The sequence below is a fragment of the Plectropomus leopardus genome, chromosome 17, assembly GCF_026936395.1.
Source record: "Plectropomus leopardus strain MGB_pleo_1.0 chromosome 17, ASM2693639v1, whole genome shotgun sequence".
Classification (NCBI taxonomy): domain Eukaryota; kingdom Metazoa; phylum Chordata; class Actinopteri; order Perciformes; family Serranidae; genus Plectropomus; species Plectropomus leopardus.
The window spans coordinates 11,455,400-11,469,622 of NC_142192.1; the positions used below are offsets into that span (position 1 = coordinate 11,455,400).

The window sequence follows — 14,223 nt, forward strand, 5'->3', positions numbered from 1 at the left end:
CCAATTTAAAGTGTCATGTGTTGCACAGATTGTAAAGCCCTCTGTGGCAAATGTTTTATTTGTGGATATAAATAAAACAGACTTTTTACTGGCATATTGCCAAAGGAGTTACACATAATTCACATATTACATAGATAATAATGAGTTCAGTGTAGGTTTATGGCTCTTTGTATGTGCTGAATGTTTGTTATGGCCATATCAGATTGTGCCTGTTTTCTTTGTTCTGGTGTGTTTGATGTGTTGCCGTCGGCATATCCTGATTGGTTGAGCAGTGAACTGTAATTGTGTAGGAATCTGAAAATGGGCACTTTATTTTTACTCAATGAGTCATTTCCTTCATTTCACATGCAATACAACAACTGTAACTGTGACTGTTTTTATGGCTCTTCCACCTGATTTATTGCTCTACTGAGCTGAAAACATGGATTCCTCCTCTCTGAATGTCAACCTTAATGTGTACTTTTTGTTCTCCAAATGCTTTGAAAATCATTAGCAGGACCTGAAGACAACATCTGGCTGCCACCACCAGCTGCAGACCAGAGCCCAAGCATGGACAGGACTCGTCTGATGGAGCATTTTACACACCCACTTTTCTTTAGAGATACAGAGATATTGTTTTACAGTGTGCTGAGATTAACAGTACATCTTTTAAGATTGAGTGTGTGCTTCATGTTCATGTTCCTCCTCAAACATTACAACACCCTTGATAGTTTGTGCCAAAATACGTCTCCCATTCCTCGTTGCTTATGTCAGGGTGTAAGCCTCATTCCCTGGCCATTCAAGAGACTCACTAAATAAACACAGATGGTGTGAATTAATCTCTGGGACAAAACAAGTTTGGGAACATTTTTAATTTGTTATCTTTGCAGCAGGATAACAAAGTGTTCATGGGTATATCTGAACAAACATTATAAATGCACAAGTATTGTCACATGATTTTTAGATGTTTAAGGTATATTTAGTTTAAAATTAAAGCCCGGCTGGTGCTGTTTAGGGCATTGTAAAATGGCTCATAAATTCCAGGAGCATCACACCTACTGCATTCACAGACTCACTGGCTTCAAGTCTTTACAGGGACAAAGCTGCAAATTAATACTTTTTTTTAAAAAGTGCTATCCAGCTTTGACATTTTTTAAAGCAGGAAAACTTATAGAAAACCTCTGCAACGGAGCTTCTTTCCTGCATGCCTGTCTGGTGTTTTTGCACTTGCAAATCGGGATCATTCCCAGGCAGACTGCAAGTGTTTGACGCTCTTTGTGTTGACTTTCCCTAATTTACTCCACAGACTCTGAGGGGAAAAGTCTTACTCCTGACTCTGCTGTTACTGTGCCAGTAAATAGTGATTCACATGTAACAGGCTGCAAGTCAACGACTCATTTTTTCCGACGACTTCAGGCACCAGAGGAGCGTCGCAGCTCTCACAGCTCCGTCGCTGGGGTTCGTTTCTTTGCAAGGTAAGACACAATACACACTCAAGACAAGAGTTACACTGATGTGAGGAAATAAGGGGAAATATTTGTATGAATTTAGGCTTTTGCAGCGGTCAGGAGTTGCGTATTGGCTGCTGTGCGCCGTCACTCTTTAAAGTTTTCTACCATCAAGCTAACAAAGTGAGAGTAAAATATCCGGAAATCATATAAGAAATAAAAAACTAATTTATACACGCAGCCTCTCAGAGATGTGCCAATTACTGGACCGAAAAAACATTGTTAATGGATAACTGTGTGGCAGTAGTGTAGCTGTAAGTAACCTTTTTATTGTTTTTATTCAACGTATGATAATTTACACTTTTATTTTGAAGGTGAAATGACATTTTGCCCGGATTGACACAGTTTAACTTTAACGTCAGTTCTTTTTAAACAGAGGTGTAGATTTTCTGAGGGGAAGCTGGGGACCACTACCCCCCCATCACCAGCAAAAAAACCTTGAAAGCAGCAAAGGACTTTTATTTGAACAAAATTAAAGACATATACTCCATAAATTGATGCAAAAAATGCAAAAATTGGTGCATAAAATAAATCTAGAATGCAGGAATTTAAGCGTTTCTTCAAATGGAACCGATACCCTTGGTTTTTAATTTCATAAATAATAAATGGACACACCCCACAAAATATCAATTCCTTCTTTACGTGCCGCATTTAGTCTGTCCAGAAATTGCATGGGACTGTGCAAATAATTTTATGTTGTCCATATGAGTCACTAAAAATGTCTTTTTTCTTTTTTTTGAGAAAGGACCGATTGTGTGAAGAAGAAAAAAAACAATAGCTTTGTCACAGGAAAAGACCACTGTGGAAAATATTTGTAGCGGATAAGGTCTGTCATGATGCCAAGGAATGGACTTTCCAGCCATTACTGCTCTGTGTGTGTGTGTGTGTGTGTGTGTGTGTGTATTGCTCCACACATCTGATCATGCCTCATATGTTATATTTCAGCCAGTTTGGAGATGCTCCAGGGGGCGGTGAGCAGGGCCGTGCTCTGCCTGTCCTGCTCCCTCCTGCTGGTGGTCCACCTCCCAGCAGAGGGTGCAGGGGCAGCGGAGCCTCTTCCTTCTTTTCCTGCTAAACAGGAGTCTGTGGAACCAGACTTTGAGGATTGGGAATGGGGCTCTGGATCATCTCTTCTGCACCTGCTTAACAGTTTCCCTGCTGACAGCCCCTTCGTAACAGAGACCCCAGGAAAACCAGTCAACTGCACCCAGCGTTTCTGGTTGCCACCGTCCTCTGCAATCTGCTGGGAAAACATAGCCGGCCCCAAGGAGTTTGCCAAATCCCGTCTGCTTGCTCTCCAGAACAGGGCTGCCCTGCAGGCTGTGTCCACCACCAGCGGGGTAGAGGAGGGAGGGATGTCCTATGAGCATCAAGCCAGAGAGGAGGTCCAGGGGATCCACTCAGACCACCAGAGTGTGGTAGAAACTATGCAGACCATGGAGGACGTATTTGTCTCTCTGCAGGAGAAGAGGAGAGAGGGAAAGGAGCAGGGGGTCCTCACAAGGTGAGAAACTGAAGTCCAGGGACCAGTTAACGGATTAAAGGTCCACTGTGTAGGAATTGGGCCGATATATTGGCAGAAATGTAGCATAAAATACATGACTATGTTTTCATTAGTGTATCAAGACCTGAAAATAAGAGATGTTGTGTTTTCGTGACCTTAGAATGAAGCATACAGAAAGGATCCTCTTCCACAGAGTCTGCCATGTGGTTATATAGTAGTTTTGTTTAGTAAACTTATTTGTGTTTTAATTTATTGATTTTTGTTTGTTTGTTTTTTTAATTAAAGTATGTAAAAAAAATAATACAATAATATGAATCCAAAGTATTGTTAGCAAAGATAAATTGGACAAAATGTATAAAAAAATAAATTTTAAAAAATTACAGTACAAAACATTGATAATAGGCTGTTTTCCATGAATCCTTTAAAACACTATGCGGCACCCGTCCAAAGGAGCGAGGCGAGCTAGTTAACAGCTAAGTACTACTGAAACATATTGGCCAGTTAGCTGTATTATTATTTCGACTGTACGGACATTCTTGTGAGGCACGATTGATTGTTTTGTAACTTTTCAAGCAAGAGACATTAAAAAACTTCCACCTCTGAAACACACAATGTATAAATATATTAATCTGCCAATTATTATTAGTTTTATTGTATGCAACATAAAAGATGATGGTTATATATAGCAATTAGGTCGCCCTATGCATTACTATATAGGGACAGTTTAATATCCAACTCACTTTTATACAATAAGAGTCCCTGCTCCGTCTTTCTTTCAGCTGAGGGGTCCTAGGCCTGCAATAGACCTTTAAATAAAGAGCTTGATAAAGCTGTGAGGAGGGGATTGAGACATTTCATTTAATTAAAAAAATAAACTGGGGGGCACTGACCGAAGAAGTGGGGATAAAACCCCTTGATTTCTTATTTAATGATGGTGGTTTGGCTTTCTGTCGTCGCGTATTAGAACCATAGTTTCCAGAGATCAGTCACAAAGCACAGCTACAAGCCCCACTGTGCAGAGACAAATTAATTAAATTTCTGGTAAACCCTGATCCAAAGCCAGCTGTGGGATTATTTCTAAATCATTGTTAGTGAGGCAGCCAGGAGGCCTGGATCGGTGTTACTTGTTTGGCCTAAACATAACGCGGCTTGAATGCCAAAGACGACAGAGTGGAAATCCAGACAAGCAGCTGAGTCATTTTAAGTGTTTTCCAACAGTCAGCTGTTGGGACATCTGGCTGAGACGAGGCTCTGGCACCAAAACGCCTGTAGAGAATTAATGCAATTCAGTGCTTTCTTTCTCTCTATTAGATGTGAGAAGGGAGAACATACATGTTATTTGGACCGCTGAAAATTTGAGTCAGTGTTGTAAAAAATATCAATCTATCAATTCATATCGATCCTGCATATTTGAAACTGTTTCGATACGGCATTTTCATTCTGCTCCTTCTGTACTACCAAGCATAAAAACAAAAGTCTTCATCATGTTATAAATAAATTAATAAATACATTTTATGACCTCTGGCAGTTTTTCTACGTGGTATTGAAAAATGGTATAGCAATATTTTTCACAGTATTGTGTCAAAGTTAGAGATTACACTATTGAGACAATATCGATATGAGTGGGATAAAATTGTATGTAAAATCATGTGTAAATATGTCAGAAAGACATTAAATTGTCATTTGTTGTCTCTTTCAGCATGAAGGAGCATCTCGCCAACACGAGGAACGCCATAGAGGGAAGAGAGCACATGGCAAACATCCTGGAGAATAAGTTTTCTACTTTAGAAAATACTCTGCTCAACATGCAGTTTCGACTCAACAAACTCATCCAACAGTGACAATAACCGGTGGTCTTATTTGAGCTGTATTTATATATTCATGTGTTGTACAACAATGTAGCAAATGCATGCATGCTCAGGATTATGGTAGTCTGTAGTACGGAAACAGAGCACATCTTGTGTCATCAAAGTGCCTTAAAGTAACGAGTAAACTGAAATCAGCAGCGATCATTAAACCTCACATTGTCAGGGAGCTTAGCTGTTAAATCATGTTTTATATTTCCAGTTTGCAGACATGTTCTACATGGAGATTTCACAGTCACGCTAACAGCCTCTAGTAAAAACCGCAAGACACTTTTGTAGCTTGGAACCAAATAATCTACTTGTTTAACACATCATTCAGCATTAATAAACTGCATCTATCTCTCCAAGGTTGTGGTGTAAAATACATGCGGCGCAACATAGTTATCAAACAGCACGAATCTTTATTTTAATATCAAATCTAAACAATTCAGTTGTAAATTTATGAGGAAAATGCATTGTATATGTAGGTGGTCAGCTGCTATATACACTTTAAATATTCACACCTACCAGGCTGAGTGTGAATTTTTTCATTTGGAAAGACACAGCATGTTCAGTTGCTTTGCATTTAAGCTGGAAAAAAAGAGGTATTTGTACTTCTGATTCAACAACTTTCAAGTATTTATGATAAACTACTTAAACATGACCAAAAATAACTATCACGTATAACTTAGAATCAGTAACATCACCATGTTTCACTTTGACATCAATGTTTGGCAGCATCTCTAAAATAAAATGTTCACCCAATCATATTTTACAGGCAATAACTCAGGAGCTGAGACATCTGTGCGGCAGCTGTGTGTTATGTTGGTCTTGGAGTAAGCACATACAGGCCTGCAAGCTGAAAGAAAAAAACTCCTCCTGATTGTTGTGCATGCAAAACCAGCACAAAATTCATAAGACATTGCTATTAGAATAGAACTGCAACAATTATTTTCATTATCGATGGATTGTTTAGTCTATAAAGTGTCAAAAAAAATGCGAAAAATGACAGAGCGCGAAGTGACATCTTCAAATAGCTTCTTTTGTCCAACCAACAGTCCACAATCCAAAGACTACCGTAGATTAACTACATCATACATTAGTTACTCTCTCAAGAGACAAAGAAAAGCAGGACATTCTCACATTTTTGAAGCTAGAATCAGCAAGTGTTTGACATTTTTGCTTGAAAAAAGACTGAAACTATTAATTGATTAAAATATTGATCAAAATGGTTGGCAATTAATTTTCTTTTGATCGTCTTATCAACTGACTTATCATCGCAGCTCTATACTAGAAAACATTCAAAGATAGTCTAAGAATACAGGCTGAATGCAAAATTGTTCCTGAAAAACTAAAATGTTCAAAATCTTGAGGGTTGTTGCATTATGATTCGTATAAGGCTGCTTTGTTTTGGCCTTTTGTTGCAAATTAAGATTATATTTATTCATCTGAGACACGCTGTGCACATTTTATGTTCCTCTACGACTCTGTGTGTTCGTGTGTTTTGAGGTTATCACGTGATTTCACTACCTGACTTAACCTTCAGTTCCATGTCCTCTAACGTCTTCCCTGAAGCCTAAAGCTGGACTCTGTCAATGTATTTAACATCACTGAGAAAGTTTAGGGTGTCTCGTCTGCCAGTGCTCCCAATGAACGACGGGACGTTCACATTTCATAACATCTGTCCAGACGTGAAATTTACCCAGCGTCCTTTTTAAAAGTCAGCGTCGTCTTCTTGCATTTGCTCCAAAGATTGGAGGTAATCTCGAGCCAAGATCTTTTTCGGAAGGATATCTATGAAAAGAGAATATTACACTGTGTCAAACTCGTTGTTACAGTCACTTTTTATCCTTTTACTGCAGCTGTGCAGTACTGATCATGGCGAAGTGCTGTGAGTGGTTGTGGAAACAGATTTTGAAAGCAGATTTTGTCCCCAGAAGAAGGTGAGGTTACAACAAAAAACTGCTGCAGGCAAAAAATTAAAATTGCAGCAACTTTTATTGCTAGTTATTGCTAGTAAAAAAGTGGTGCCAGTTTGCGTGGCAGTAAGTCTTTATCGAGAGCCAGAAGACACTGCCAACTTGTAGAAAAATACACTTGTTAGTTACTATTTAAACAACTTAATATTTTACTTTACACAACTTTGTTTCTTTATATATATTTGATTGTAGTGTGAGTTCCAAATGATTCTACAGTGACAAATGCTGTTTACATTATTAAAGAAGAAAAATAAACAGCACATGAACAATGACGGGTCTATTACAGTGAAACAGGAATAGTTTAATTAAAAAGTACTGGTTGGCCTTGAAGAATAACCTTTTAGAGTTGGGAGATAACAGGGTGTCTACAGGTAACAAACACTTAGGCTGAAAACTATTCAGGACCACTTCAAGATCATTTTTTACCAAATTTAGGTCTGTTTTTGGACAAATTGTGTTTTTCTTATTCAGTACACAGGCAACTATTATGTGGGTGTGTGCATAAGGAGGATTTACTATGTGGGAATATGATTGTGAGAGTGGGTTACCTTATTCTACATTTTGCCATCATTAAGTCCAAGTATAAAGTCAAAAGACAGTACTAGGATCAGTTGTGGGTTAACGAGATTTGTAACATCAGAAATGTGGACTTGGACGGATAAGAGTTTGACTAACTTTGACAAAAAGAATTAAAATAAATGAAATTAGAGGAAACGTTTGTGGCAATTAAGACCCTACAAATTCACCAAAAATGCTGTGTATGGATGAAGAAACCAGACAAGAGCAGTAATGCCATGAAGCGGCCCTTTTCTGTGATGTGCAAGATTGCACACAGTGGCATAATTAACCAAAACATATTAAACAGATATACGCTTAGTTCAGATGGTACCCTGATCTAAAACCTGATGCAGTTTAGTACAAAAGTTCTGCAATGAATCCTACCATAATCAAGTTTTTTTCTTAAAAAGACTGAGTGGTGATGATTTACAGTTATTTTAAGAGGGAGAAGTTTGTGTTGCTGTTTACTCTATTTATATTATACTGAGAGGCATTTCTGATATTTGGGCAGTCCTCCACTGACTCCCATGAGAATCAGGTTGTCTGATTTAAGACTCCTTCTTATGAGGTATAATCACTGATCTAGAAATAAACACATCAGATAATTTGTGGAGATCTGATTGATCTGATTCTGAGTGTATACTATAACTAATGGTGTAATATAATAAAGTAGTAATACCTTATTACAGTAATTAAATAATATAACCAGTGGCACAGTAATTAAGTATTTTTTTAGAAGTATCTGTACTTTACTTGAATTTTTAATTTTCTGTAAACTTCACATTTACTCCACTGGATTTCCTAGATAAAATGTGAACTGGTGTACTGTGTACTTAATTACTATAAAATAGGGGAGGGGCTAAGGAGGGGCTGGACAGACAAACAAAGAAATGGGAGTTTAGAAAAAAATGATTTAAATGATTAAATCTTTTGGGTTGTGATGAAGAGCTTATTTTAACTCAAGTGTAATATACACTGGTGCATGTTATGTGTATGTATGTTGTCCAGCATTTCCTTGTACTTTTACTTTCCATCCCGAATGACATTTAATATAATAAAAAAAATACTTTTCATAATGAAGTGCAGTAAATATCAGATACTTTAGGACTTTTACTCAAGTAGTATTCTAATAGGTGACTTTAATTTCCACCAAAGTCATTTTCTAGTAAGATATCTGTACTTTTACTCAAGTATAGCAATAAAATACTTCATCCATCATTGACCATAATCATCCATAACTATATTAACTATAGAAGTTCCATGTTTACAGTAATATTTCAGTTGCAAAGCGTTGCTAGTGGTCATAGCTGCATGCTGCGGACAGTCCCTGCATGTCTGCCAGGCTGTGTCCGTGTCTCACCTGTCAGAAAGTGGAAAGTCTCGGTCTCCTCTGCGGTGTTAGCCAGGTCGCTGTATGACAGAGAGTTGCTCTCTTTGCCGGAGCCGTTGTTGAATGAAGCCAGAGCCAGGTGCTGGACAAACAGCTCCTTCAACAACACAGCACAAGTCAGCAGAGGAGAGAAACTCACAGAAAAAAAGAGCTCAAATGTTAAAACAGGGGCAGCTACACGCAGAGTTATCAGCGCAGCTAGCAGCGAGCTAACCCCAGTTAGCAGATGAATGAGCAGATAAAGCAGCGGAGCTCAGTGAAGCGACGCTTCAGCGTCAAACTGCAGCTTACTGTCGCCTTGGTGGTGAGAAACAGAGCGTCCTGGTTGATGCTGGAGACATCCGGGGAGCTCTTCATGATCAGCCTCACTCTGGAAATTGGGAGGGAGATGATTTTTTTGTTAGTTGACGTTTGGTCGTCTTTGTCGGGGGTGTTTTGAGACATCTTCATGAGGACACGGCGCCGGACTCACAAGGCGGAACTTCAAGTATTGTTTTGAACGGTGACGCATGTCTTCTTCTTCTTCACTTTAACGGTCATCAGCGGCCGTTGACGGGATCACCGCCACCTGCTGGTGAAAAGTACAGGACAGAACAGGACAGTTCGTGTTTTTAACCACTAAAAATGTTCAAATAAATAATTTTTTATTTTTTTTGTCACATTTTAATTTTTATCTTGACCTGACAAGCTAAATAAATACAAATCAGCTTTATTGGCATGAATGTTTGTTAGATTTTTTACTTTTATTATTTAGTCCAACAGTAATAGTTGAAACTGCAATTATTGTTGGAAGATTCCCTATTTATAATAAACACATGGTCAGAAACTAAACTTACTTTCCTGCACGTTATAAATAAGTTTCATTAATATAAATCCATCTTATCTAATGTTAAGAGCAAAAAAGCCTTCAAGTTATTGAATAAGTTATATAATTATCTAATTAATGGGCAGATAGGAGCCCCTGTCTGGGAGACTCTTCAGTGGGCCGTCCTCCACTGACTCCAACTGAAACAGGTTGTCTGATTTAAGACTCCCTCTTATGAGGTATAATCACTGATCTGATAATGAACACATCAAATAAGATAGACAGATCTTCTACAAAGCTGTGGTTCAGTGAGGGAGTGACTCGAGTGTGTGTGGCCATTTAAATGTATTTTCCTTTTAAATCTCTCATCAACGGTGTGAGGAAGTTCAGTATTACTAATCTTAACACCTTTTGTTTGTCATATTGTGCTACAGGGGAGTTCACAGAATGAATGTTTAACTGACAAAACTGCCATATTTAAATCCATACCATAATAATCTGAGCTGCTTTAATTGCAAACCAAGGATCCTCAGCAATGTTGCTGTAAATGTGGTCTTCAGTAATCCAAGCTATTAAGCCAACAGAAGAACATTTACTAAAATGTATTAGTTTTCTTTTAGGAATAGCGTAGATTTGGGGCTTTTGAGGAAACATTTGGGCCTGCCAGTAAAGTCAGCCAGGCAACCTTGGAACATGTATCCCTGCACGAGACTGATGGCGCTCTATTTCAGCTCACATGAATTGGGAATACTGTTTGTTAGTACTGTAGGGGTGTCCATGACAGTTTTTAATAAAATCTTAAGATAATATGTATGATCTCAAGAACACATTCAGGTGCAAAACATGTCTTGACCACATATTTTTTGTTTCCCAAATGGCCAACCTATAATCATTTCCCAGTCTTTGATTAACAGACACCAGTGTAGAGCATCATCGGCCAGCTCAGCTGTAAATGAGTCAACCATTAAGATGCTGAAACAGCAAACACACCATTTCTGCTTTGCACTGCAGCATCTCACATGCTCTGACATTTTTAACACTCATGAGAACTGCAATTCTTTACTTACCATCACCTTAACTTTGCAAACATCTTACTGTTGCCTTAATTAAGCTATTACAGCTTTATTCACAAAAGGAAAAATATATTAAATACAAAGGAATAACGCTGTAATGTTGGTCTACTCCCCACACACCAACTCAATAAATGACAAAATACCATTTTATGAAAAAAATCACAGACAAAAGGAATGATGGAAAAGAGTTTTGTTTTTTTTTGTTTATACCTAAATACAAAAGTAATGTGTAAACAACGTGTTTGAAATGTGGTTACACATGGTTTCCTTTGTTTCAAGTCGCCTTCAATCTGCAGTAATGGCTATGGTTAACCATTTCTTGTTTTCATTATATTACAATAATGTACATATGTCTGTTTAGAAGCAACAGACTGAGTCCACATCACAGTTGTGTTAACTGCTGCCACTGACAGACTCTTTGACAGTGAGAGCTGGTGTGGGTCCTATGTGGGTCCAGATGTAGCCTTTCTCTGGTCGGATTGGGATGGTGGGGAACGGAGAGCTCCGCGATTTGAAGTATTCAGAGGGGGCGTGACACACAAACTCCAGATACTCCATCTTTCTGGGCAGATCCTCCTCCGGACCTGAAACAAAACAGACAGTTATTAACTTGTCACATAAATGGCCTTAAAATTGTAAAAAAAAAAGAAATTTCTCATTGCTCACCAACAATGTATGTGCCCGGATCAAACAGGTCCTTTGGGCTGGCCTGCGTGGGGATTAACCAGGTCAGTGCAGCACTCTTCTCACAGTACTGGTCCTGCACGAAGCCTCGGATCTGAGCATAGTACGACTTCCCGTCCTCCTCGTCTGTGACCTTGATCACATCTCCCGTCTGGTAGTATACACCCTGCAGATACAAACATGAACACTGATGAGGACAACGATCTGGCTGCTTCTCTCGCGTGTATCACAGGATGAAGGTTTAGTACAACAGTAATAGCTGAAGCTGCAATTTGGTGAAGAATTGCTGAAAAAAATCAGATGTTTTCAGATGATGACGATACAATCGCTCCTGATACTGAGCGAGAAACATGACATTACTTTTTACTTGCTGAGAATAAACGTCATACCTTATAAAATACTGATTCGGACGTGATGATTGTTGCAACAGATTCTGGCGCTTTGATTGGCTGAAGAAAGAGATCACACACAGGGGTCAAACACAAAATGTCATAGTGCTGCAGAATAACCGGAAAAATCAGGAAATTTGCTGATCTCTAACTTACATTTTTGAGTTTGAATATGTGTCTTCTCCCCTTTCCTTTTGTTGACACCTTCTTCTCAGAAGCCGGAGCTTTGTACTTGGTGCTTCTCAGCCGCGCAGACCTCCTGTGGATCTCCTGCTTAGACTAAGAGCATCACATACTACATTTAAGTAGTAGTTCAGCCTGATTTGTCCCACCCTCAAATAAACATATGTCCATCATAACGTCAGGGCGATGTCCCTCTAAGTGCTTGTTTTTTTTGACAACATCGTGCATAGAACAAAGACAGCCTCCTTACAGTGATAAAAATCAGAGGGGCAGCACATGTTCACATTCCTAATGCTGAAACAAGCTCATGTTTCACATTTCCTCTTAATTAATTCCTCTTAAAGTGTAAACAATTATCGAGATTCAGTGCAACGGTGAGTCCAAGGGGAAGGTTTTTGTAGAACTTGTAAACTGTGTTGTATAGTCTTGGTGTTGGTTTAATGGTTTCCTTTGTGGTGAGGGGCCAAATTAGGAGACAGTGGGATATATAATAATAGTAGTTAAATCTACTAATTATCAATCAACACTGGATTCAAAGGGGTACATGAGCTAATCTCTCTCACAAAGCCAAAAACAAGAGAATTAAGTCTCATATTTGTGATGTCACAGGGTAAAGTCTGGAGCTGCTCCATGCACAATGACTGGGAGACACATAGATTGTTTGTTTTTCGTATTATAACAAGATGAGCTTTATTCTGTTGTCGTGTTTTCAGTTTTGAGACACAAAATGTATCCATATATTCAGAAGATTCCTCTGGGTGCTCTCTGTGTCATCTCTCCTCATTCATTGTCTACAGAGCAGCTCCAGACTGACATCTGATTGGAGTTTTAGCACTCTATTTTTAGGATTTGTGAGAGTTGTTCATTTCTACTAATATATATGGGAATAATATGCATGAATTTTGAAAACGGGTAAAGTTCCCCTTTAAGTAAACATCCTCAAAGTCTCAAGACGCTGCTCTGGGATTTATCACTAACAAAGCCTGTTATAGTGCTATTCAAGCTTCAGATACACGGCTGTTAACACCTGTATGTAAACTCTACTTAACGAGGTTACCTTGAAAATACAACAGATACACAGAAACCATGCAAAAGACACATTTACACAGAATAACGAACCTGCTTTCCCCCGCCATTGCTGGGCTGAGTGTTGGAGGAGACGGAGGGTCCTGATGCTCCGCCGCTGCTGCTCTTTGCCGTGCAGTTGTTGCAGAGGATCTCTCCCTGGTTTCCTTTCTTCCACATCGAGGAGGAATTGGTCTTGCAGACAGCACAGCATGGTTTCAAACCCAGCGGCATCGTTAATGGTCAGAAAATGACGCCGGGGCATAAGTAAATAGTTAACAACGTCACAGTGCTCAACAATGAGAATATAGCTTCAGCTCCTGCTAACTGTGTATCAACAATAACACTGGAGTGACTCCTACAAATGACACTGAAAGAGAGGAAGATTTTTCCTTTCTGCGACGGATAGACCTCAGACGACCAGCTGTGACATGAAATGAATGACGATAATATAGACAGCATCGAGCTGCAAGCGGTATTGTTTATTTTTGCTGCCAAATCACCGCCATTGCTAACGCCAGTGTTTCTTCTTCTTCGCCTGTACGGATATCGGCTCTTCTTCTGTGGTTTCCGATGCCGCAGTCAAGCGCCACCACCGGACTGGAGGACAAGCTCAGAACGCAAAATATACATAAATATAAATAAATACACATAAAGTTGTGTTCACTGTTTGACACGAAACTGGAAAAAAGAGAATAGAAAATAAGTTGACAAAAGAAAAAAAACAGAAATGTAATGATGTGATTTTTATTTTTATTTTTTAGATTTAGATTAGATTTTATTAATCTATTTCAAACATGATCAAGAAAATAGAGAAATTATATATATGCAAACAAACACACAGACATAAAAGGTAATATTTACAGACAATAAAAACAGCAAAAGAAATGGTTAACCACATGATGACTTGGTTTATACATTCGAAAAGAAGTGAGAAGAAGTACACATTTATTTAGTCCCACTTCTTGTCAATAAGTAACTGAATTTTAATTAACTGCTTCCTTATTCATTTAAACCTATACTTTAATTAGCTAATTACACATATATGCATATACAAATATACCTTAAATCAAATATCAACAATTTTACATTATTATTTACAGAAAAAAAGATGAAAAACTAGGAAATAAAATAAACATTTAGTAAGAAAATAAATTAAAACGAGCCCCTTGGTGTTTACATGGATCACTGTTTGTTTATTTATTTATTTACTTATAAATTATTTTATTTTTCTTTTAAAGGACAGTCATGGGTCTCACAGC

At 38.4% G+C, this 14,223-nt stretch overlaps 3 protein-coding genes across 5 annotated transcripts; 1 reads left to right on the top strand and 2 right to left on the bottom strand.

Moving 5' to 3' along the window:
* Positions 1–1,094: 1,094 nt before the first annotated feature.
* LOC121958165 (uncharacterized) lies at positions 1,095–5,203 on the top strand. 2 transcript variants are annotated; one of them, XM_042507036.2, is made up of 3 exons: positions 1,095–1,454; positions 2,437–2,991; positions 4,691–5,203. In XM_042507036.2, exons 2-3 carry the CDS (start codon positions 2,444–2,446, stop codon positions 4,830–4,832), a joined length of 690 nt encoding a protein of 229 aa, XP_042362970.1. In that variant the 5' UTR covers positions 1,095–1,454; positions 2,437–2,443; the 3' UTR covers positions 4,833–5,203. The 2 variants fall into 2 exon arrangements, with proteins under 2 accessions (XP_042362970.1, XP_087946617.1); XM_088090491.1 differs by having other exon boundaries at positions 1,096–1,454; positions 2,433–2,991.
* Positions 5,204–5,237: 34 nt separating this feature from the next.
* chrac1 (chromatin accessibility complex subunit 1) lies at positions 5,238–9,272 on the bottom strand. Of its 2 annotated transcripts, XM_088090492.1 has the most exons (4): positions 9,054–9,272; positions 8,733–8,859; positions 6,538–6,629; positions 5,238–5,694 (listed from the first exon to the last, which is right to left on the bottom strand). In XM_088090492.1, the coding sequence occupies exons 1-3, from the start codon at positions 9,210–9,212 to the stop codon at positions 6,550–6,552; spliced, it is 366 nt and encodes a 121-aa protein (XP_087946618.1). In that variant the 5' UTR covers positions 9,213–9,272; the 3' UTR covers positions 5,238–5,694; positions 6,538–6,549. The 2 variants fall into 2 exon arrangements, with proteins under 2 accessions (XP_087946618.1, XP_042362969.1); XM_042507035.2 differs by having other exon boundaries at positions 5,238–6,629.
* Positions 9,273–10,815: 1,543 nt separating this feature from the next.
* gatad1 (GATA zinc finger domain containing 1) lies at positions 10,816–13,512 on the bottom strand. The gene is made up of 5 exons (XM_042506805.2): positions 13,016–13,512; positions 11,870–11,992; positions 11,714–11,773; positions 11,307–11,490; positions 10,816–11,224 (listed from the first exon to the last, which is right to left on the bottom strand). Exons 1-5 carry the CDS (start codon positions 13,193–13,195, stop codon positions 11,034–11,036), a joined length of 738 nt encoding a protein of 245 aa, XP_042362739.1. The 5' UTR covers positions 13,196–13,512; the 3' UTR covers positions 10,816–11,033.
* Positions 13,513–14,223: the final 711 nt, after the last annotated feature.